The sequence below is a fragment of the Carlito syrichta genome, unplaced genomic scaffold (assembly GCF_000164805.1).
Source record: "Carlito syrichta isolate Samal-C Ts95f unplaced genomic scaffold, Tarsius_syrichta-2.0.1 Scaffold301641, whole genome shotgun sequence".
In the NCBI taxonomy this organism is placed as follows: Eukaryota; Metazoa; Chordata; class Mammalia; order Primates; family Tarsiidae; genus Carlito; species Carlito syrichta.
The window spans coordinates 465,398-489,261 of record NW_007245737.1 but is presented as its reverse complement, the minus strand read 5'-3'; the positions used below and the strand labels follow the sequence as shown (position 1 = coordinate 489,261).

At 36.9% G+C, this 23,864-nt stretch overlaps 1 protein-coding gene across 6 annotated transcripts in view; it reads right to left on the bottom strand.

The window, feature by feature from the left end:
* NRG1 (neuregulin 1) overlaps positions 1-23,864 on the bottom strand; it is a 167,720-nt gene that overhangs the window by 101,058 nt on the left and 42,798 nt on the right. For 2 of the 6 annotated variants that reach the window (XM_021710906.1, XM_008055039.2), the window contains exon 1: positions 16,434-17,899. The exons of the other annotated variants lie outside the window; for them this stretch is intronic. In XM_021710906.1, the coding sequence (XP_021566581.1) occupies positions 16,434-17,100 (667 nt within the window). In that variant the 5' untranslated portion in view covers positions 17,101-17,899. Of the gene's footprint in view, positions 1-16,433; positions 17,900-23,864 lie in introns of those variants that run through there. 6 annotated transcript variants of the gene reach the window in all.

Below are 23,864 nucleotides of genomic sequence, written 5' to 3'. Positions count from 1 at the left end.
TGGCAAGTTTTTTATATCTTTGTTTACACCAAGCTTTTAGAGGCAGAAACAAACTCTATCCATCTCTCTTATTTCTACTACTCTAAACCCAGGGCCTTGCAGAGAACAAGTGCCTGGTATGTTTTTCTAGATAGAGAGAGGTAAACAAAAGCAAACACAAGACTTGCAACCCATTTTGTAATATAAAACACACTACTGAAACAAATAATAAGCCAAGAAGATGTATGTTTAAGTACACACATGGGCGTTAAAGATGATTTGAACTTCTGGAACAGAGACTAAGGAGGAGAGTTCACTGGTGACAATAATGTATAGGAAATGTCTCTAAAGAAGAGTGGAACTTTATCAAGATTGTGCATAGTGACTAAGATTTAAGATGCAGGAGAGGACTGGGACATAAAGAGACTGCAGACACAGGCTGAGCTGAGTACTAAATATTTGTAGGAATATGTGACCATCACTTTGGACAGAGAAGGCTTCACATTGTCTAGAGTACTGGAATATGAGAAAAATAAAGTGGATTGTCTAGAAGTTTTTTTTTACTTCTCTCTTGATAACTTCCATTCCACTGCTTCTTTACTTCCAAAAATAAGTGAAGTAGAGATCAGATAATATGTGAAACAAAAAACAGTTGGCATCTTGATGAGAAATTTGACAAGTAAAAAAAGTATTTTCTACTTTGTGTGCTACATGCATCTTTTCATAATAAACAGAAAATTCAGAGATTACTGGAGAAACAAAGAAAACCTATATCTAAAACATGCAAGTATTTCAATTTAATAGTCATACAGCATGTGTTTGGTGTTGTGAAGCACCTATATAAGAGTAAAAGAAATCCTTGTCCTTGAGGGATACAGACTGGCAAGCAGAGTATGTGAAAAATGGGTGGAAGACACTGGATGCTGTTGGAACCTAGAGGAGGGTACTGAGTTCATCTTAGGGATAAAGAAAACATTTCTAAGATGAATGGACTTCTGAAATAAAATTTAAAAGATCACCAAAAGTCCAGGTGTGGTGGCTCACTCCTGTAACCCCAGCTCTTTAGGAGGCCGAAGCAGGAGGATTGCTTGAGCCCAGAAGTTTGACACCAGTGTCAAAAAATATCAAACAAACAAAAAAATTAGCCAGGCGTTGTAGCACACACCTACAGTCCCAGCTACTAGAGAGACTGAGACAGGAGAATAGCTTGAGCCAAGGACTACAGTGAACAGTGATTATACCACCATACTCCAGCCTGGGCAACCAAGTGAGACCCTGACTTGAAAAAATGAAAAATTAAATAAAAAAATAAATAAGTAAATAAATAAATAAATAAAATATGACCAAAAATGAGCTGAGAGAGGAATGGGGCAACACGCTTTAGAAAAAGGGAACAACTTGGACAGAATGTGAATGTGAAACAACAAGGTGAGTTAAAAGAAAATCCTAAAAGGAGAAATTTTAAAGTGGTTTATTGAAGGCCTATTCAACATCCCCAAGGACTTAATTTCACCATCACATGTGGTGGCTTTTAGGTAGTGGTACAGAGTTTCTAGGCATAAATCCTCTATTCTATTGCAACTTTTCTTTTGTATTTATAAGAAACTCTGATTACACAAAATTGCACTTATTTTACAGAAGGCTCTCAGGAAAGTCTTGTTTTATTTTTATGAGGAGATAATGTCCACATTTCTAATTCTGGTAAGAGCCTTGACTTACTTGGCATCTATAAAATGAGAGACTGAACAAAGTAATTTTCAGATCTTCCCCCTCTCAGTTGATGATAACTTCATCTTTCAACTGCTTAGTCCAAAATCATCCTTGACTCCCCTCACTCAAATACCATATCCAATTCAACACTAAAACATTCTAAATCTATCTTCAAAATATATTCAAAATCTAATCCAGTAATGTCTTCATACTTCATTCCACAACTCCTATGGTTATGTCTGGATTATAGAAACGTCTCCTTAGTGGTCTGTTTCCTCCACGAATCATCTCCATAAGCTGTTCTCAACATAGCAGGCAGTGATTCCTTTAAAACCTAAGGCATATCAAGTCACCTGAAAACTTTGCAATGACTTGGTGGGACAGCAATTGTTCTTACAATGGCATCCTAGGTCTTCCCAGATCAGACGTTCACCTCCTCTCTGAACTTATCTCTTAATACTCTTTCATTCCCTTGCTACACTTAGGTTACATTGGCCTCCTGGTTCTCCCTCCCTGCCTGGAAATGCATGCAAGTATCTTAAGGCTTTTGCACTGGCTTTTCCCTCAGTCTGGAACATTCTTCCATACATCCACATGGTTAACTCCCTTACCTCTTTCAAGTTTTTCATTAACTGTTGTCTTTTCAATGCAGCCTGTACTGACCATTCTATTTATTTATTTTAAATGATTTTTAAAATTTACTTTTTTAAGCCAGGCTCGGTGGCTCAGCCTGTAATTCCATGCCTTGGGAGGCTGAGGTGAGTGGATTGCCTGAGCCCACGGGTTCGAGACCTGCCCGGGCAACTTGGCGAGACCTCATCTCTACAATAAATAAAAAATTAGCCGGGTGTGGTAGCGTGCGCCTGTAGTTCCAGCTACTTGGAAGGCTGAGCTGGAAGGATAGCCAGAGCCCAGCAGGTCGAGGCTGCGGTGGCCGGGAGCGGCCACTGCACTCCAGTCTGGGCAACAGAGTGAGACTCCAACTCAAAAAAAAAAAAAAAAAAAAAATTACTTTTTTATTGCTATATAATAGATGTACATATTTTTGAAGTATATGTGATGATTTAATACATTCATATAATTTGTAAAGATTAAATCACCGTAATTGGGATATCTATCATCTTCGATATTTGTTTTTTCTTTATGTTGAAAACATTAGAATTATTCTCTTTTAGCTATTTTGAACTATACAATAGATTATTGTCAACTGTAGTTGCCTACTGATCTATCAAACACTAGGTGTTATTTATGCTATCAAACTATATACTTGTGCTCATTAATTTATTCCAAATAACTGTGCTCCTCCCTCAGTACTCTCACCACTTCACACTTGTTATTTTATCTATATGACATGCCACCTTTTAAAACAGTACATTGTTTTCTTATTTACTATTTTTGTTTGTTTCTCCTTTAAGAGGTAAACTCCTCTTTATTGAACAGGCACTTAATAAAGAATATGGAATAACAGAAAAAGTAAAGTTCTCCCAGCTTTAAAGAAATATCTAATTTCGTAGAGTGCATGGAATTTGGGGGCAAAAAAGCACTAAATGAGGTGGCATCTTCATTTTTTAGACCAGCTCCTGTTCCTGACTAACTATAAGTATGTAATGCCCAGTCATTTCACATTTTTGGATCTTGGTTTCCTCATGAATAAAGTAAAATATTTTGACCAGCTTATCTATAAGATCTCTCAAGTTTTAAACTTGTTAATTGTTCTCCTGTGATCTTATTTAATAAAATTCAGATACTTTAAATCACTGTTATCACTGAGAGCACCCATCATACCATGATTTCATTGAATATATCTGGATAATGAGTAGATTTCTGTCTTCTTAAAATGATAGCATAGCAGAATTCAAAGCCATTGCCGTTGTTCTTTGATAGCTAGGAGAAACTGTCTCCTTATAGACTTGCCCACCATTTTATGACAAAGTAAGAAGTCATAGTAATAAACTTAGATATATACGCACGATTGTCCATGTCAATGTCAATAAATGGCATTTTGCTAGTGAGGGCAGCTTTTTGCCTCAGACCATCTAAATCATATAGCTCTATTTCTGACTGACAGGTAGAGTGATGATTATCCTTCTCTGTTCTCCTAATTCCTGAGAACAATGTGGATATGACAGTAACACAAATCCAACAGAAGAAAAATCACGTAAACAAACCAAACCAAAATGGTAGCATATACATATCTTTGTTAATATATCCATTGGAATTTCCGCCCTTTTCTTGAAGCCTGTTACAGTAATCGCAAAGTATTAAACTGGAACTCAAGGAAACGCAATTTAAGTTCTAAAAACTGCATAGTAATGAAAGCTCATGCTTCTATAATGCAAGGACCTAGGGACTATTTCAAATGCTTTATGTACCTTAACTCATTTGATCCTAACCACAGTTCCACGAAGGAGGTATAATTAACGTCACCATTTCACACATGAGGACATTATTGGGGCACAGATAGTGTATAACTTGCATACTGTCACATAGAGATAAGACTTGGGATTTAAAGCCAGGTACTCTGGTTCAAAAGTAAATCATAGTATAAAATTATTTGCTGCTTAATGTTTCTTATATACCATGATGTGAATTCTTTAAGAAAATATATGTATGATACTGCTACATATGCAGGCTATGAAAATCACATATTAAAATGTCCAGAATCAAGTCTCGATAAAGTGTGTAATAACGGAACTCTGTGCTGAATTACACCAAAGTAAAATTCCAGAGATTTAAGTTACAGTTTCTGATCATTTTCTCCTCCTCAAATCCCATAAGCAAGTTACTCTCTATGTACTTTTTATTCCAAAAAAATACAAATAAAATGTGTGCTTCATATAAAATACAGGTTGAATATCCCTTATCTGAAATGCTGGGACCAGAAGTATTTCAGATTTCAGAATGTTTGCATTATACTTACCAGTTAAGCAGCTCAAATACTTCCTTTGAGCATCATGTTGGTGCTCAAAAAGTTTGGGATTATGGGGACATTTCAGATTTTCAGATTTGGGCTGCTTAACCTATTTTTTGTTTGGCAGTATGCAGGGCACAAAAATGAATTAGCCATAACTCTAGGTCTTAGGAAATTTTCAGTCTAATATGAGTGATAAGCAACTATCCAAACAAGAACATCACAAATCCAAACATGGCAAGAGCTAGGATGAGCCACCAGCAACATGATATGGAGGAGTAGGAGACTCAAGAGGATGAACGTCTATATTAGAGTGTGAGTCTTGAGGCCTAAGTAGAATTTGGGAAAGTAGAGATTGTGGGAAGACAACATTTATAGTAGACAAATAGAATAAGCAAAAGACTGGAAGAGAAAAATAAAATAATATTCAGGGTAGAGTCCCTGTTGGCTAGAACATGGCCCAGATGGGTAGAGGATGGGAGGACAGCTGGAGTTAGACAAGACAGGAAATCTGGGGTCCTGCTGTGAGAGGACCTCGAATACCAGAGAAAAAGTTTATGAGATAATACAAGTGTTTTCTAAATATTGCCTATGTTGTCCTAAAGACATGAAAATGAAATAAAAGTAATTTCTACTTTGTAAATCACAGGATTTCACAGTCAATTTCAAAAGAGATGCAATAAAGCACATTGACTAATTGAATAGTGCTCATGTGTTTAAAAAATAATTTCCTGTTAGGTGCTATGATCAATGGCAAAAGGTTATTACTGACATTCTATATATTATGAGAGTAGGAACAAATGAACAGATAAGACATCTGGGAATTCAACTCAAACTCTCTAAATCTGTACTGTAAATCCAAGGACTAAGAACCAGGTAGTTACTCTCCCTCTTTGTCATATACCTTTCATCCTTGAACTCTGCTGATCCAGGACAGAGGAAAAATGACATATAAGCAATATGTCACCAAAACATATGCATTTCCTCTAGGAGAGAACCTCATTCAAAGAGAATTTATCTTTTATGTTGAACCCACTTAAAATTTGATTTACAAATTGCACAGAAGATAAGAACTATAAATCAGAAATGTAGAAAAACTACTTCATTAACATATATTGATTGCAAAGTGACTTGGTAGCTGAAAAACATAAGACTAGAATGCATGAAAATATCAAAATTAGAAGTTTAATATCTTTGGGTTAATTTCTCTGTGTTAAGATAAAAGATTTGGTTTAAATTGTCTCTTTGATGCCTTAGAGCTCTGAAATTCTAATTTTGATTATGCAATAACCCAGCACACATGCTAAATATATATTGGTCTGGGTTATTTAGTACAAAGGCTAGAATCTCTAATATAACTCAGTATGTCTTACACAGCATTTTACTAAGATCACAGCATTTTACTAAGTTATAGCGTAATCCACTGTGTCCTAAAGACATTACAGTATTCAAAATCATGAAGATCATATTAAATAAATATCATTTAAAATGATAGTAGCACCTGATCTCAAACCAGGCAGAGTAGGGTCCAAAGGGAGATCCAAGCTTAACTGGATTATCACCTCTTGTCTACTTAATCCTGAATTGTACCTCACATCTTTAAAATAAATAAAAATAGGCCAGGTTCAGTGGCTCAGCCTGTAATCCTAGCACTTTGGGGGGCCAAGGCAAGTGGATTTTCTGAGTCTGTGGGTTCAAGACCAGCCCGGGCAACTTTGTGAGACCTCATCTCTAAAATAAATAAAAAATTAGCCAGGAATGGTAGCACACACCTGTAGTTCTGGCTACTTGGAAGGCTGAAGCGCAAGGATCACCAGAGCCTAGCAGGTCGACATTGGGGTGGCTGTGAGCATGGCACTGCACTCCAGCCTGGGTGACAGAGTGAGACTCCAACTCAAAAATTAACTAATTAATTAATTAATGAAACAAATTAAAAGAAAAGTAAATAAATAAAATGATAGCATTAACAAGTATCTTAGATTACTAAATGATTTCAATACAAAACAGACACATTTATATTTTCAAGATGGCAAATCATCAGGTATTAAAAAAAAAAACTCAACCTTGTACAACAAATTTTCCAAGAATGTGAGAATTCCTGTATTGATTTCACGGATTTCATGCCTAGTTTATTAAATAGGTGGGAGTATGTAGGTCACTGACTATTCATATCTCAAGTTCCATAGAGCAGATCAATTAAAATGATAAGGATCACATTCATGCAAGACTGAACTTGCTGGTCAAGAGCTAATTTAGATGTTTCCCTGTTATCATCAAAGTAGAAAGATTTTAAAAACTGGAAGTAACTATTTTATGTGGGTTTTTCATTTTTTTGCAAACTGAAGCCTTTACAAATTAAATGACTTTTCTTTCTTTCTTTGAAGATTCATAAGAGTGTCTGATGAGAAAAAGTGTAAAATTCAGCTTGCTTTAAAGAGCATAGTAAAGAGATCAGAGTTGTAACACTGATCTCTGTCACTAATCATTCTTAAGATTTGCTTTGTAGGCAATAATCAGCATCATGTAACAATCAATGGTTACTGATTCCTTTTGCTCGCAGAAGATCACACAGTTATGACCCAGGAAGCTCTACTAAGGGATTACAAACAAATGCTAACAAGAGTTCTATTCCACTATCCTTAGATCATTCAATTTATTTATGGAGCTTTTATTGCCGTGACACCAACATATTTCATATAACAAATACTTCCTGTTACTTAGCAAAGGAAGAGGCAACACTGAAAGTCATCAGGCTAATTGTGGTCAAGACTGTGGTTATGGTCTCTCTCACTCTCTCCCCCAACCCATTCAGTGAGAAACCACAGGTCTGGACCATCTACTCCATAACCTCTGCTGCTCCAAAACCCTAGCTTCAAAACAGGGTGGGAGAGAGACATGCAAAGTAATGTGCAGTGAGTCCATTGGAGAAGAAGAGTCCAATGGACTCACTGCACATTAGAGTCCAATGGTAGGGTGTGAAATAGTAGAAAACAGAGAAGAGTAACTGAGGGATGGCAAGTAAGAAACAAAGGGAGAGAAAAGAAAGGCAAGCTGGAAAAATACAGTTATGATATGTCTCAGGCAACACAGGTAAGAACAGAGTCCTTTGAGTCATCTGCTTGCCTATGAATTAAGTTTTCTTCCTAGTGGCAACTATAATTGTCTTCAGTGCTGTTATCATCTTCCTTTTGCATGCATATATGTACTTTTGGTTTAATTTTAAATTAAGAGTTTTTGAAATAAAATGAACTATAGAGTTTTTTAATTGGAGAATTACATGTATATTAAATTCTGTACTAACTATGACTTCAAATACAGTTTATAAATTTCCCGTTTGGCTGGGAGAACACCACCTCAAGAAAGGCAATTCAAACACTCAAGTGCATATCACTGGAAACCATAGTCAAGTCTTGTTTAATCACAACATGTTGCTCGTTGAAAATAAAATATGCTTAACCTGAGGAAGCTTTCCATTATATTTCATCAAGTTTTATCAGGTCTATCAGTTTATTTCCATGACAAGTCAGAAAACTAATACCCTGGGAAAATCTGCCCTAGATGGTTACCAAATAATTTCCCCTTAAAAGACGCTGGTCTCATTTCTCCAATATTGATTCAGAGTGCAATTTCTGGAGTAGATCTATTATACTTGAATTAATAAGAATCAAGATGATCAAAGCATAGAAGTTCTCACATATTTCTAGTTTTAAAGAATAATTGAAAATTTATATATTATGCTTATTACTATACATTTTTGTAACCCACAAGCTCATACATCTATCAGTAAGAAAAATCATTAGGTGCATAGCTAAAATATCAAAGCCTTTTATGTGCACATACCCAGAGCAGCACTAGCTTTTTGCCTTTTTGTGGGCCTGTGACCAATCATCCAGCTAATAAGATTTCATTATAAGTTCACTGAAACAGTATCTCTAATATATATTTAAAGCATAATTATTTTCTCCTTCTATAACAGTTTTTTTTTCTGTTTTTTACTTTTTACAGATTTATGCAGTTAGACACAGAGCTAGAGGGTTTTTTTTGTCCACTCCTCCCCCAAACTTATTAATAAACAACTTTTCTTTACATTTTAAATGATTTTTATCCACCCAATTTTATTTCTTAATTATGACATCATTTTCTCTTTTATTTAGGATGTTATATGTAATAATTATATACATACATATATTTTAAATTACATTTAAAGAATGTCTACATTTGATTTGGCTCATGTAAAATTATTCTATATAAATTGTCATTTCCATGGGTTTTGTCAAATGCTGAAAATAACTCATAGGCCTTAATTCCTATTTGGGGGGATCAGGAAATCTCAGCTGGGAGCATTAAAAAGAGTAAGATGAACATAATCATTATTCAGATTGAGGACTGATGGCCTTTCTAACCAACTTCTTCCTTTGTACTGCATCTAAACTGTATGTATTCCTTTCCATTATCCCAGTCTTCCCAGAGAGAGTACTTTCTTACAAACACAGTTTGAGTCACCATGGTCTTTTTCTCACTTACAAGCAATTTCTTGCCACTCTACCTACAGTATAGCCCCTCCCACAGTGATTGTTGAACATTACCCAAAGAGTAATAGACAATTTTTTATAAGGGGGAAAATCTTATAGCACCAAGGTTCAAGAAATTAGTGAAGTTCTATGTCATTTTAAGATACAACAAATTAATTCACCTGTTAAAATCCCCTACAATCTATTCCTAAAAATGTCAACACTCATGAATATATAATACATAAAACTCTGATAGAGAAAAGAAGGAAGTGAAAAAATATTTTTAAAGCCCTACCCCAATAACAGGTTTTTTTGTCACATAGAGTAGAGTAACCTATTTTATCCTCATCACAATGTCTCAAGAGTTTTGGGTAGTATTGTCCCCATTTGTTTGACTGTAAAAAGTAAATCTCAAGTGGTGGAGTGATTTGCTTACACCAACACAGTTTATAAGCAGTAGAGCTGGAATTTGATCTCAAGTTTCCAGTACAATTTCTATTTTACCATGGTATATCTTAAACTCTTCACTTACTTCTAAGTTTTTCCATAAGATTTTCCCCAATATCCCAAACTTTTTCTCCAAACTTTGTTACTAACCACTGTCAAGATCAAAAGAGAAAAAGAGCAAAGTGAGGAAGGGAGTCAAAAGTAAAAGGAGAGAGAAAATGGGTACTAGCTTTATATTTACTATGTTTCAGGCCTAGAACTGGGTATTTTCTTTTTCTTTTGTTTTTAACTTTTTATTTTTCATTATTTTAAAAATTTATTTTATTTTAAAGATGTGAAGTATGATTCAGGATTAGGTATACAAGTTGTCATTGTACAGGTAAAGTTTGGGCGTACCTTTGGTCCCCACTTTGCCTGGTTTGAGATCAGGTACCCTTATTAATGTTATGTGCTCTCCCTCCCCCCAGAACTGGGTATTTTCTAATATCTCATTTGATTCCTCCAATGGCCCCAAGTCATGTATATTACCATTATCACATATAATTAAGGAAACAAATTTAGAGGGATGATCTACCTTTCTCAAGGCCATGAACAGGGCCAAGTAGCACTGAAATTGAAGTCTGCCATCTGAAAAGCTAACATACCAAGATAAGAGACTCAGAGAATCAAAGCTGTAAGAGACCTCAGAGGTAAATATACCTAATAATCTGCTTGGAACATGAATCGTCCTCAACAACGATACTGCTTGGATACGTTCAGTGCTAACTAACTTCTTTCTAAATGAGTAACACATTTCAGCTGGGATAACTTTGTTGAAAGCTATCTCATATACTATATTGTTGGGAGATGGATGTCTAACCTCCAGAGGGGTGTCCTATACTGATCAAAATTATAAAGGTAAAATTATCTTCTCTAGAGATGACATCTGTGATAGAATGAGAAGAGTCTTACTAATTATGATTCAAGTAAAAAAATGGAAACATCAATTTGAATATAAATGCTAAAAAGAGTTTGGAGGCAAAAAAAAAAAAAGGCTGTGGCACATGAAAAGCTGGCTTCAGTTTTAGTCTCAGTTCTGCCTCTAATTACCTGAGGTGACCTTGGGCAAGTCACTTCATTTTTCTAGACCCGGGTTTCTTCACTTGGGAAGTGACTTAGCAAATCTCTAAAACTGTTCAACATATAACATTATATAAAGACATCAAGTATATTATTCAGAAATAACTCTTTGAATGCTTAAACACACATACACAGTGAGTCAAACCCACTGAGCAAAGACTGCAACAAACTTTGAGATGATGATGATTAACTTTATTCACTCCTGATCAATCACTTTTCAAGAGAACACTATATGAACCCTTGTCTTTATTCTGTTTGACAGCTAAACAACTTAATGGCAGATTTTAGTCTTTCTTTGGACAGTGAAATGAAAAAATATTTGGGAATATTTTAATATTCTTGATGTTCTGCAAGCCAAAACAACACAAAGAAAATATGACCAGTATATAGAAACAAAAATATTTACAACTACCCGCTTTCCAGAATCTGAAAATAATCCTTCAATCTTCATTAACATGCTAGGATAATTATGTACACATATTCTATCTTAAGATAGGACTAGACAAATCTATTACTTTCCTAACCATATCAATGGTTTGATTAAAAAGTGCCATATCAGTCTGACATGAATCACCCAAGGCTACCCAGACTGTTGGTAGCAGAGGTGGGATTGGCATCACTTTAAGATAAAGGACATTGCTGGGCAAGTGGTCAGTATTGTGTAGATGGAGAAGAGAAACACACTAAAGGAAGAACAGGTGTGGAAGTCAAAAGGTAAATAACATGAGGGAAAAGAGAAGAAATACTATATTCAGAGGGTGTGTATATAAGAAAGTAAAGAACTATCTCAAATTTGGGTATGCAACTAGATTCTTAAAATCCACTAAAACATAAGCTTCATAAGGGCAGGACTCTACAGTGTTCCACTCCCATATGACCAGTCTAGAACAGCACCTGGGACATGGTAGGCACTTAACATACATTCACTGAATGGAAAAAAAAAAAAAAAAGCACCAGGAGATAATAGAAGAAAAACGATCCATTGATGTGTAGCAAAAATGATGAAAATGGAGACATGAGCATCAAGTAGATAGATGCATTGTCACTTATGGTTTAGTAGAAAGTTCGATGGACTCTGTTGACAAGAGTTATATTCCTGGTTCTCAGGGGTGTCTAAACAAGTCATAACTTTTTAATGCTTTGGTTTTTCAATCAATAAAATATTTGTTCCTTCTTGCTTTCAATGGATACTCGATGTTATTAAAAGGGAAAGGGAAAGAGGAGCAACACAGGCTTTAGAACATAATTTTCTGGGAGTACAAAGATGCTGATATGCAAATACGTGAGTCAGCAGAGAAACTGGCTCCAAGCACATGAAGGAAATAAAAGAGATCAAGAATTGAATTAATTATTCCAATAAGAAACTGCTATACTGTTCATTGGCCAGAGATATTTTTCCATATGTGTATTTTTAATATATGAAAATACTATTCAGTATTAAAGTGAGTAAGTGCAATACAAAATGTGAAGACAAATGAAGATGCTCTGATATCTTAGAATAAAATGAAATATTGGCATATGAAGCCAAAATGGCATATTTTTTTCTAAAAAAAAGAAAGATTCAGCATATATTTGGGGAGGTGGGAAGGAAAAAGGAGGAAGAAGAGTGATCTTGTTATCACAAAGGAAGAGGGACGAAGAATCCCAATGGGATGTGCAAGAAACAGGTGAGCCACATAGGCATCTGCTGTGAATTAGGAAAGAGTTCACCCGAGGCAACCCAAGGTGTTTTCAAAAGCAACCTGAGCACTGTGAGAATGATCAAATAAAAAGGGAAAAGACCACCACAGTTGAAAATTTGATAGGAGCAGAACAGGAAGACGAGAAAAAAATTAATATTCGTGATATGAACTATACGCACTTAACCAGTGGTCCCACTTCAAGTATTTTCCTAATTGTCAGTCAGATGCTACTTAAACCACCAGAGTTATTCTCTAGCTCTAACTCTCTACCACAGGGATGGGACGATGGGAGAAAAGTGTGTGTGTGTGTGTGTGTGTGTGTGTGTGTGTGTGTGTGTGTATGTATTTAAATACCGAGAGACAGGATACAATACTATTCTTCTATTACTTTGGCTTTTACTAAATTTTTCAAAGCTTTTTAGTAAAAGAATTTCACAAGACATTTTTGAACCTGGGTTTCCTCATCAATACATTTATAAAATTGTTCAGTCCAAACTGAAGATCTTTCAGTCCCTTCTAGTTTTTAATGTTTTGGGCTTTACACAAGTATGGTTAAAGTGGGGATAAGTTATTTGATATCATTATTCTGAAATACCTACAAGTACAGTTATGAAGAACTAGAAAAAGGATCCATTGGAATTTAAATGAATGCCTTTTTTAAGCTGAAGGGAAGAAATTCTTTGGTATATCCAATTCCAAATGCTAATCTTTTGCAAATGGTAGTGATTCATATTGTCACTGTGGTAACAATGGTTTGTAATATAGCCCAACAAAAGGACTTAAGACAAAGCAAAACAAATTTGGCCTAAGATGAAAACACCAACATATCCTTGGATCTAAGAGTCTATTGTCAAGCAGGGTCTTGCATCCAGAAGATATTTTCTTTAAAGATAGTACTACAGTTTCCAGGTTACAATTTAATTAATCAGCTTGTTTAATGGTCTAAGTTTGCTATCTCCCAAAAATCAGTCCTTTTTATATAAATAGAGGATTGGTAAGATTTAAAAGCCCATGCAAAGAAAACAAATTAATGGTTCAAATACTCATTGAAAAATAACTAGTATCATGGTAATATAATCATTGTGGTAGTAGGAAACCACTAACCAAACAGAGAAAAACTTCAGTATAAAAAATATAGATATATATTTTTTCATGAGAATCCTTCATTAGAATTATTAAGTTCTACATGAATGCAGAGATTAATATCATGAAAACATAAAATTATGATACCTTATAAAAGAAATACCCATTTTAGAAAACTTGAGATATTCACTATCTCTATAGAAATTTAAAATGTTATATTTTGCCTTTCATTATAATAAAGACAAAGAATGTTGTAATTTGACAAGGGTCAGTGAGGAAGAGACTAATTCTAGTTTTTAAAAAATAAAACCCTAGTACTAGTAGGTAGATTGGTTTGGGGAGTAACACAGCAGACACACTTACTGGGATTGTCTCTCTTCCACTCTCTCAGGCTCCAGGATAAAGAAGAATCAATTAGCCCTCAACAGACTATGACCTTGAAGGCTACAGCTCTGTGCATAATGTGCTGAATATGCTGAGATAGAAAAAAAAAAATGGAAGAGGGAGAATAAATTCCTAAAACCACTGAAGAGCATGTTTCAGATATGATAATGTCATTTTAAAATATAAGCCTTGACAGCTTAGTTCATATCAAAAACATGCATGATGAAAGGAAAGTCCCAGTTCTTTCTGTGACTAAACAATACTCTCTTAGTTGAAAAGAATGAAAGAGATTACAAAATGACAACCCCATTCTAAGATTTTTTTTTTTTTTTTGCTTTCCTTTATTTAATGATTACAATCTTATTAAACAACAAGAAAAACAACCACTTACAAGTGTCTGAAAACAAAACTGCTTGGATCAATCTTTTTCCCAAAAAAAAGAAGGCTCAAAATTTTTAGGATACTAAAGTTGATTTTTTTTTTTTTTGATAAGGCCCTCATCCAAAAAATTAACACGATTTCCCTATAGGTTTTAATGTGTTCACCAACTGTCTAACCCTAACTTTTCAGAAGAAAACTAACTTCCCAGACTGCTTTTCCAGGCTTATCTCTGATGCGCTTCAGAATGCCGCAGCTGTGCATCTAGCCAAACTGGACACGATGATGCTTTTAGGCAGCAGTAAATCTTTCCCACTTATTGTAAATGCCACACTATCAATGCCCTGGTTTGGAAAAAATAAAAATAAAAACTCTATGAAACATATAATCTATTAAAACACTTAGTAGAAGACTTTACCTTAAAATAATTTCTCAAAACTTCATAACATACTTTCTGACATGGTTCTAGTTCAGGAAAATGTGCTGAATGTTTGTTTGGCTTGCTTTATTTTCTCAGATTATAAAATGATAGAATTTAGTTGAAGAGCTTTCCAAAGAGCGATCTTTATTTTTCTGGGCAACTAAACCTATTCAGGGATACTTTAATTAAAGATTTAAGTTAAAAATGATAAAGACAAAGACATAACCTTGTCTTTCTGGTGAATTCTGCTTCTCTTTGCAGGATCTGTACTTACTTTTTATAGCCTGTCATTTCATCTGGGTATTATTTCCCGGTCACTTTGCCAGGTGGGAAGAGGCCGCAAATGCAGTGATGTCTGTCAGACCTTTAATGATGCTTCAGGGATTTGATAAAGATACAAAGCAGTGTCTGCATGAAGGAGGTTTTCCCTAATTGCACCTGGAAAACAAGCCTCTTTAAAAAAAAAAAAAATCTTTGCCTCTAACACTAGTGTGGTGAAATGATCTTGAATTACAAGCACAAATCAAGTTTTTCTGTTTATTGGTAACACACTGCTCCATCTCATACTGAAAATACTGTCATTGCCATCTAGAGGGAAAGCAGAAAGGGTGAGTATTTAATCACAGAAATCCTCAACTCCTCTTTTAATTCTAAGAGTTTTCACACAGCTCATTAAGAACCAAATTCTCTGATTTTTTTTGTTTTTTTTTTTACTTTTTCTACTAAGTAAATATTCATCAATGGTTAAAAAGTGATAGACGGTAGAGAGAACAAAAATAAACTGAAACTTTTTAAAAAAGACTATAGAAAACTCCTCCCTTCTGTATTGATGTTTGGAACAATCTGACTAGTCATGCTTTCATCCTTGTCAACTTTCTATTATAAAGCCATTGCAGTGACCCAATGCAAACAGAATGTATCATTCTGTATTGTTTTAAAAGCATGGACTCTCTTCGTTCACAGGTTATTAAACCAGGGTCCTGCAATCTGCCAGGCTAAGATGACATGTCTAAAAAACGATGTGCCTTACTAATGGATCTTGTACTTTTTAATGACTGCCAAGGGAGCTATTTAAACATTTGATTATAGAAGACAAAACTAATTTGGGAAAATCCTTTCATGCAGAATCATGCTATGTCCTGAACAAAATAAGGCTGCCCCAATAAGTGCTCAGTAACCAAAACTACAATCTGAGCAGGACAGCAGTCGTCTCAAGCGAGTGAAAGGTAAGCACTATAGATGTCTTAAGTCTTGCTGCAATATCAGAAAGAACCAATTAAAATGCAAAGGTTGGGAGAAGTGATTAGAGAACAGGAAGAAGAGACAGAAAGGACAACAGGCAGCTTGGGGTCTCTGGGAGGTAGAAGGAGGTAACAGAAAGGTGACCAGAAGTCTACAGCAGAAAAAAGACACACAAAAATACCCATTGCAGTATGGAAGTCACATTTATATAAAAATATAAAAGATGGTTTAATGTTTTAATTTAAAAAGTGTTAGAATTAAATTGGCTTTACTTAAATTCAATCATGACTTGCAGATGCTGAAGTTTTGCATTCTCAACCTCAAATTTAACAATTGGCTAGAGAGAGCTGCTGTTAGAGCCATGGTTTACTGGATCTTTTTCCTCATCTCTTCAACCAAGGCCACCCCAAGCGTCTCAGTCACATGATTTGCTTAAACAAAACCAGGCAACTAAAATGCAAGCAGGAAGGGAAACAGTTAATGCTCTACAGAACACCTTTTGGGACTTCACACCCACCCCCTTTCTTTTATTCATTCTCTCTCTCTCTCTCTCTCTCTCTACTTACAAAGTTTAGGAGCAGTTTGGAGATTAGTTTCTGTTGTTTGTGGCTGAGTTGCTGACTTGGGTGTTCTCACCTCAGGGTTCCGGGTCGGTGAAGGGAAGGATGGTGCAGTGGATGGCAGGAAAGAAAAAGCAAAAATACGATTCTTCAGTGTTGGGGCTGCTGAAGGTTCAGAGGAGACAACGGCATTGTCAACTTGCACTGTAACTTGAACCTCAGTTTCAGACTGAGCTCTAGAGACAGGTGAAGTGTATGCCTCAGATGACATCCACACAGCTGAGGCAGCAGTTGGATCCAGAGAAATAATAGGGTCCTGGCCTAACCCCCCAGGGTCAAGGTGAGTAGGAGAGTCATACTCAAATATCTTGTCCACAAATACCCACTTGAGGCCAGCAATGCAGAGGCAGAGGCTGACCAGGCAAGCCAGAATGGGGACAATGCAGATTTTCTCTGAGTTGAGGCATCCTCTCAGGCGCTCAGCTTCCAGGCACACACAGCAGGGCACGGCCAGGCCCACGAGTCCAGGGGTCCTCCCATCTTCAGTCTGGGGCTCTGGCATGTCTTCGGCTGCCGGAAGCCCATCAAGAGATGGGTCTGCACTCAGCTGAGTGGAGGGGCTGGAGGACCTCTCAGCAGCTACCTCAGACATGTCTGGGGAATAAATCTCCATCAGCTCACCTCCAGAAGGCCTGGCCGCTCTCACGGTCCATTACCATGCAGAGGCCCCCCCAACCAAATGATACAGCATCTTAGAGGGGGAAATCGATAAGTCGTCCAAGTCCAAGGCCATTATCATAAGCAAGAAGAGTTCAGGAGGACAGAAGGGAGAGAAAAGCTTCTAGCAACTACAAAATAAGTAAATCGTAATAATTCTTCAGCTGCTGTTTCTGGGCCACTTTTCTAGTTCTTTTAAATGCTTCTCCAAACCATCCCAGTTCGTCAAGAGGACAAGGACCAAAATAGATCAACGGAGCTGCTTGCTGGTTAATTAAGTAAACCAGTAGCCCAAACTGAAAGGCATGTTTCTCACCTCAAGCATCTGAAGCTGGTGTATGCTCAGATGAAGAAAACAACTGTCATGCAGGAGAAGTAAAAGCAAAAGCAGGACCAGCGGCGGCGGCGGCGGTGGCAGCAGCGGCGGTGGCAGGAGAGGCAGCAGTGACAGTAGCAACAGCATCCTGTTGTGTTAACGCGACGGCTGAAAGAGGCTGAATCATTACAGAGCAGCAGGTGCCTGCCCTCGGAGCATCCCTGCAAACGGTATCATCACAGAGGGCTCCGAGGCAAGAGTGCGGCCAGGAGGGGCGGTAACTCCCTTCCCTGCCCAGCCTCCACCCCACCCGCAGCTACTCCTCTTTGTCCTTCTTGAGCGCTCATTCACTTTCTTCCTCTGCGGCTCTTCCCTGCCCTGCTCCAGTCTGTTTCTTTTTCTTTCTGCTTCTCATCCAAACATTCTCTCTCTCTCTCTCTCTCTCTCTCTCTCTCTCTCTCTCTCTCTCTCTCTCTCTCTCTCTCTTTCTCCCTCTCTCTCTCCTCTCTCCTTCCCCTTCCCCCCACCCTCTATCCACACTCTAGAGCTACTGGTTGGTCTGAGTAAAATCACTAGACCCAGCAACAAGGACTGCTAGTGACTTCCTATTTTATCCAATTAAAAGGAATAAAGGCCATCAAATCAAAGAGAAGCAGGCAGACACCAGTTAAGCTTCGTCCCCATGGCCTCCACCCCTTTCCTTCTCTGTCTCTTTCTTTCTCTACAGAAGCAGCCCCAATCTCCTACCCCCACCTTGCCTGCTTTCAGTCTTGCTGGCTCTCTTTCCTTCACCCACTGTTGGGTCAGAAAAAGCCAGCGATCGATGCTAGCAATCTAACAAAGCTGGGATGGGGCGGGGGATGTAGGTGGGACCTTATGGGTTGGACCTGAGGCTTGGCAAAGTCTGATATCTGATTCCTCCCTAGAGAGGTAAGCTTTTCAACAGCAATTTCTTTCTGCCTGCTGCTGAGAGATAGCATTCCTTCCCTAGCTCTCTAATAAGTTTTGTTCACCAAGAAAACTGTTATTGCCTGATTTTCAACCAACAGTTCGAACATTTTTTCCTAACCATGGACAGCTCTGCCTTTAGCCCTTTTTGCAATGATTGTATAAGACTTTGTCATGCCCAGTGTGAAATGCTGTGTGCTGGAGGAAGAAAGTGCCAGGGGAGGGAACAGAAGCCCATATATATCCCCACTCTGGTTCCCTTTGCATTTTCTTGTCCTACCCAAAGCAGACTAGACTAATGTCAAGCTAACTGGAAGCACTGGTAAGTAACAGAGCTAGGAAGGGAGCAAAGGCTACCACTTCATTTTTAAATTAGCCTTTCATGGTGACTCCACACTGCGGAGGTTTGAATTCCCTGAGTACTGTAATATATGCCACATGTCCTCAGCTATAACTGCACTGCAAGTATTAAGAAGAGTTTCCTAAAAGAGCATGCCTTCTGGGTTAGGTTTCAGTAGCTTTACTTTACAGATACTTTCAATGCTGGTAGATATTTTTTTCTTGTAAAACAGCAGTCATTAAAATACCAGAAGAAATTCACTGTCCTTAATAGAGAGCATAGGCTCCCCCAAGCATTCTGTTGCGTGTCAGTGCACACTATCCACATCTGAACCTTTAATCCACGCTTACTGTGACTGGACGTCTGAATGGTTTTCAAGGAACCATTTTGCTCACCTGTGTCAATAGGAGTCATTAAAACTCTCTCTAAATCTATACTATGTATCCATCACACGAGCCCCTGAAACAGGAAAATGTAGAGCTCAGGTCCTGAGAAAATCTGCTTTAAACACACTATATCTTATAGGACACAATCTCCACTGTTTTGAAATATGTTTAAGATTTACATTGCAGGAAATAATACCATTGTTTCCTTCAAGATGAAATTACTCCATAACTGTAAACTATTTAAAGAGTATTAACATCTTAAAATGTGTTTGCAGTACTATAACTAACAACAAAAGCCTGAACCAATTTACATAATTATCACCATGACTATGACAAGCTTATGGGCGAAGTGAGTTCTAAAGTTCGTCTCCCTCTAACCTGCATTTATAGACCAGTAACTGGTATTTTAAAATAATTCCTATGCTTGCTTTCTGGTTTTAACTATTTGATGTTAAACCAGTGAGAACTCCCCTACAAAGATTCTGCAAAAGACATAATTTCATGGTAGAAAATCTCTATTGAATATTTAAAGTATTCAAACTGAAAGGTGTTAAGATGTGATGTTAAGATGTGAATTATCAATATTCATGTACACATTCAAAAACAACATATGCAGGTAAGCATTTATGCTAAACTAGGCAAATGTATAATTCCTTCAAAATCACCCATATTAAATATATGGCACTTCATTCCTCAATTTTTCCCCAAATCAAAAGTATCATATGTTCAAGTGTAATTAATTGGCATTTCAACCATGGCCAAGGTCATCTAAATTTTAAAGACCTAAATGGGGTTCAGGTAGTCCCAAGTCAGGCAGGTTAAAGAAGATAACAAGAACAGTAACTCATAGTTTAGAAAATTGGTCCTTAACCTGCACCAATAATAATTACTCACCTCATGTTAGCATTCAGAGCAAACATATTCAGTGGACCAAAAAAAACAAAAACAAAAACAAAAAAACAGCTGGGCTCGGTGGCTCAGCCTGTACTCCCATGCCTTGGGAGGCTGAGGTGAGTGAATTGCCTGAGCCTGTGGGTTCGAGACCCGCCTGGGCAACTTGGCGAGACCTCATCTCTACAATAAATCTACAATAAATAAAAAATCAGCCAGGCGTGGTAGTGCGCGTTTGTAGTTCCAGCTACTTGGAAGGCTGAGGCGGAAGGATCGCCGGAGCCCAGCAGGTCAAGGCTGCGGTGGCTGGGAGTGGCCACTGCACTCCAGTCTGGGTGACAGAGTGAGACTCCGACTCAAAAAACAAAACAAAACAAAACAAACAAACAAAAACTGGGCACTGCTCTAGCTGTCATATTGAATATTTTCAACACTTATGAAGAAAAGCAACATATTACACACACAGGCTACGACAAAACATCAGAGACAGAGTCCTATGGGCATCCACAACTGTTCTTTCCCCTGGACCATACAAATTAGTCTTTCGGATGTATGTGTATCCTCCCTGGCATACATATTCTATGAACCCTGTGGCACCTTGGTGCTAAGATTGGCTTGCAGACAGTCAGCTTCCTATAAAGTTGTTTTTTTCTACCAAATTGGAAAATGAATGTAATTAGGGAAAAGGAGAAGGACAGGAGGTAAGGAATAAAAGGAATTCTCCATTAGTTTTACCCTTGGGACTAGGAGCCATAAGTTGCCTTCTTCCCTTTATCAAATCCTCTATAGCAATAAAAGAGCGAAAAAGGGTGGTGTGAATGGGGTTACAGGTCAGAAGTTTCTTCAAATAAAACATTCATGTTTCTAGGAAGAACTGCAAGAAAATGTATCATTTTAACTCTTTAAGCTCCACCCCAGTAAAGCCTAGGAACATCCCTTTTTCCATGTCCTCTTAAAACAAACAAGAAACAAATTTTTGCCACTTTTTAAAAGACTTATATCACTCCCTCCCTCACAATAACAAAAGCTATTGAGCTCCACCTAGATGCCAGGTACTCTGTTAGGTTATTAACATATGTTATCTCTGATCTTCCCTGATTCCATGCAGTCCATATTCATCTTGAAAATAAGAAAACATGAGTTCAGGCAGCTTAGGTAATTTAGCCATGGACACACAGCTACTAAATGATAGGACTAAAACTTGACCAAGGTCTGACTCATTCTATTTCTGCTTAAAACAAAACAAAAACAAATGGTGCTTTTGTATTTTAATCAAGAGTACACATGATTATGCATTGCTTCCTTATCACTTCAATGGGATTAATAGAACCAGAATGTGACAATGAAATTATAATTAATAAACTTAAAATAAATAAACTTAAAAGTAATAAATAAACCTAAAAGTTCCTCATTTCCAAAATAAGACTTTTAGAATTTTGCCTAATCATGTTCAGAAGTTACACAGAGTAAGCATAGGTCATTTAAAAGTTGTCTACTTACCATTTAAATCAAAGAGCTCTTTTACAGTCTCAGTTCCAGGACTTTCTTTGGGAAGTTATTTCAGATATATATTTGCTGTGAAACAAATTGTCCTGAAATAGCTTAAAACAATGACCATTTTATTCTACCTCATGAGATTTACTGGGTTCAGCTGAGTGGTTCTTCTGCTCCATCAGACGTCAGCAGGGGCTGCAGTCAAGTGCAATTGGGCTGAAACATTCAAGACGGCTCACACACATGACTGGCAGCTGCTGCCAGATGTCAGTTGGGAGCTCAACTAGGGCTGTGGAATGGTGCACCAACATGTGGTCTCTCCAGGTGGCTTGAGCTTCTCACAGCATGGTCGCCAGGTTCTAAGAGGAACCATCCCAAGAGAAAAGAAACACAAGCTGCCAGTTTTCTTAAAGACTGTGCCTGGAAGCAGCACAGGTTTTTTGTTTGATTGTTTGTTTGTTTGTTTGTTTTCCCATTGCATCCTATTGGTTAAGCTGTCTCAGTCCAGATCAAGGACAGGGGAAATAAACCTTGATGGAGAGTGTAACAAAGAACTTGTAGCCACAATTAATCCACCAAGAAAGTAAGGAAGTAAATGCTAGTAAGTTAACCTGGGTCAAAAGGAGACACAGTAATTTAGAATGGGATTTAGCAGAACAAAGTCAAATACACTTATATTTCTGATTCACCTTCATAATATTTCAGCTTCCTTCTAAACCGGCTTCAATAAGGAAAAAATCCTATAATATCATCAAATAAAAAATCCTAAAATTTCTCTGCTACTTCAATTCAAGCTAAGCTGTTTCATTCTGATTTACTTTTATTTGTTTTATTATCAGAAGAATGTAGGATTGCTCCAACTGAGGAAATAAATGCCATTTTGCTTTTGACTATATTACCCACTTATTCTCCCTTTTACTTTTTTTTCCCTGTATTTTAGCTATTTGACTCTAAGAAAGTTATCTCTGAGAATGTCTACCCTTGCTTCTAAATTTTATGGCTAAAAAAAAAAAGTAGAATTTACTTTATGGTATCCAATATAGCGTAAACCATGACAGCAATAATTTCATTTTGGAAGATAACTATATATAAATGGCATTTATTTGCTAATAAATTATGAAACTATAATTTTCATAAGACAGCTTCAAAATCTAAAGGTAATTTTTAAAATTTTCTGCTTTGGACCTTGAACAATTATCGTAATACTATAAGAAAAGGATTGACAGTAGCAGGAAACTGCTGGGGAGGGGGAAGACAGGATTGGCAGTAGTGGGAATCTGCCAGGGGAAAAGGGGCATACCTCATCAACAAGGGTACCTGCATAATGAACATTTGTATAGCTAGCCCTGAATTGTACCCGACATTTTTAAAATAAAAAATTTTAAAATAAAAAATGATAAAATGTTTTGTTTCTATGAAAGGATAAAGTAGATAAATAGATCTGTCAGCTTCCTACATTATCCATCCAAAAATATCCCCTCAGTTGTGTTCCAGCTCCTATATGGGACCCTTTCCATTCTTCCACATCACAGACCCAGCATTTCTTAATTGTACCATTTATTGAGGCACATTTTCACAGTCACATGCCATTATTCCATTATAACATGTATACAGGGTGGAAGGACACAGTTTCTTTAAAGGCAAGGACTAGCAGTATCTGATGGTCCCAAACCTAGAGCTGTGCTATCCATTCAATACATACATTTTATTGGGTTTTTCATTTTAACTTGAGATTGAATCACACAGATTACCTCTAATAAACTGGCAGCTTTGTTCACATCCATCTATCTAAATACCCTCTGTACTCTCCTCCATTTTTTCAAATATTTTAATGTCCTATTCAGATACTTCCTTATCAAATTATCTGATTGTTACAAAATTTATCTTAAATTTAGACATTTTAGTGACACTCTGTTATCCCAACTATGCTTAACTCTCCCTTCAATGAATGGAAAGTTTGGAATATGTCAATATTGAACTGTTTATCCCATCATTCTTGCCAAGTCAAATTTATGTGCTGTTTGATGTTCTTCTATATTATTGATGATGCAAAATGGGTAAGATGAAACTCATTTCACCTTATGGGGCAGGTATTTTCTGCCCACTTTGAGAGTGTATCAAGATCCTGATTACACCACATTTTTACCTAGAGAAAATGTGTTCTCAGAGCAGACAATTTGACTTAATTTTCTTAAGAAATTCTTTGTGAGATGCTGTATCAAATGTTTGATATTGACTGTGCTTCTGTGTTCTCATTTTGTAACATGATGATCAATTTACTCTGGCACATTTTGTTCTTTATGAGTTTAGATCCTTTGCAACCCAAGATACAGGAAATGATCTCA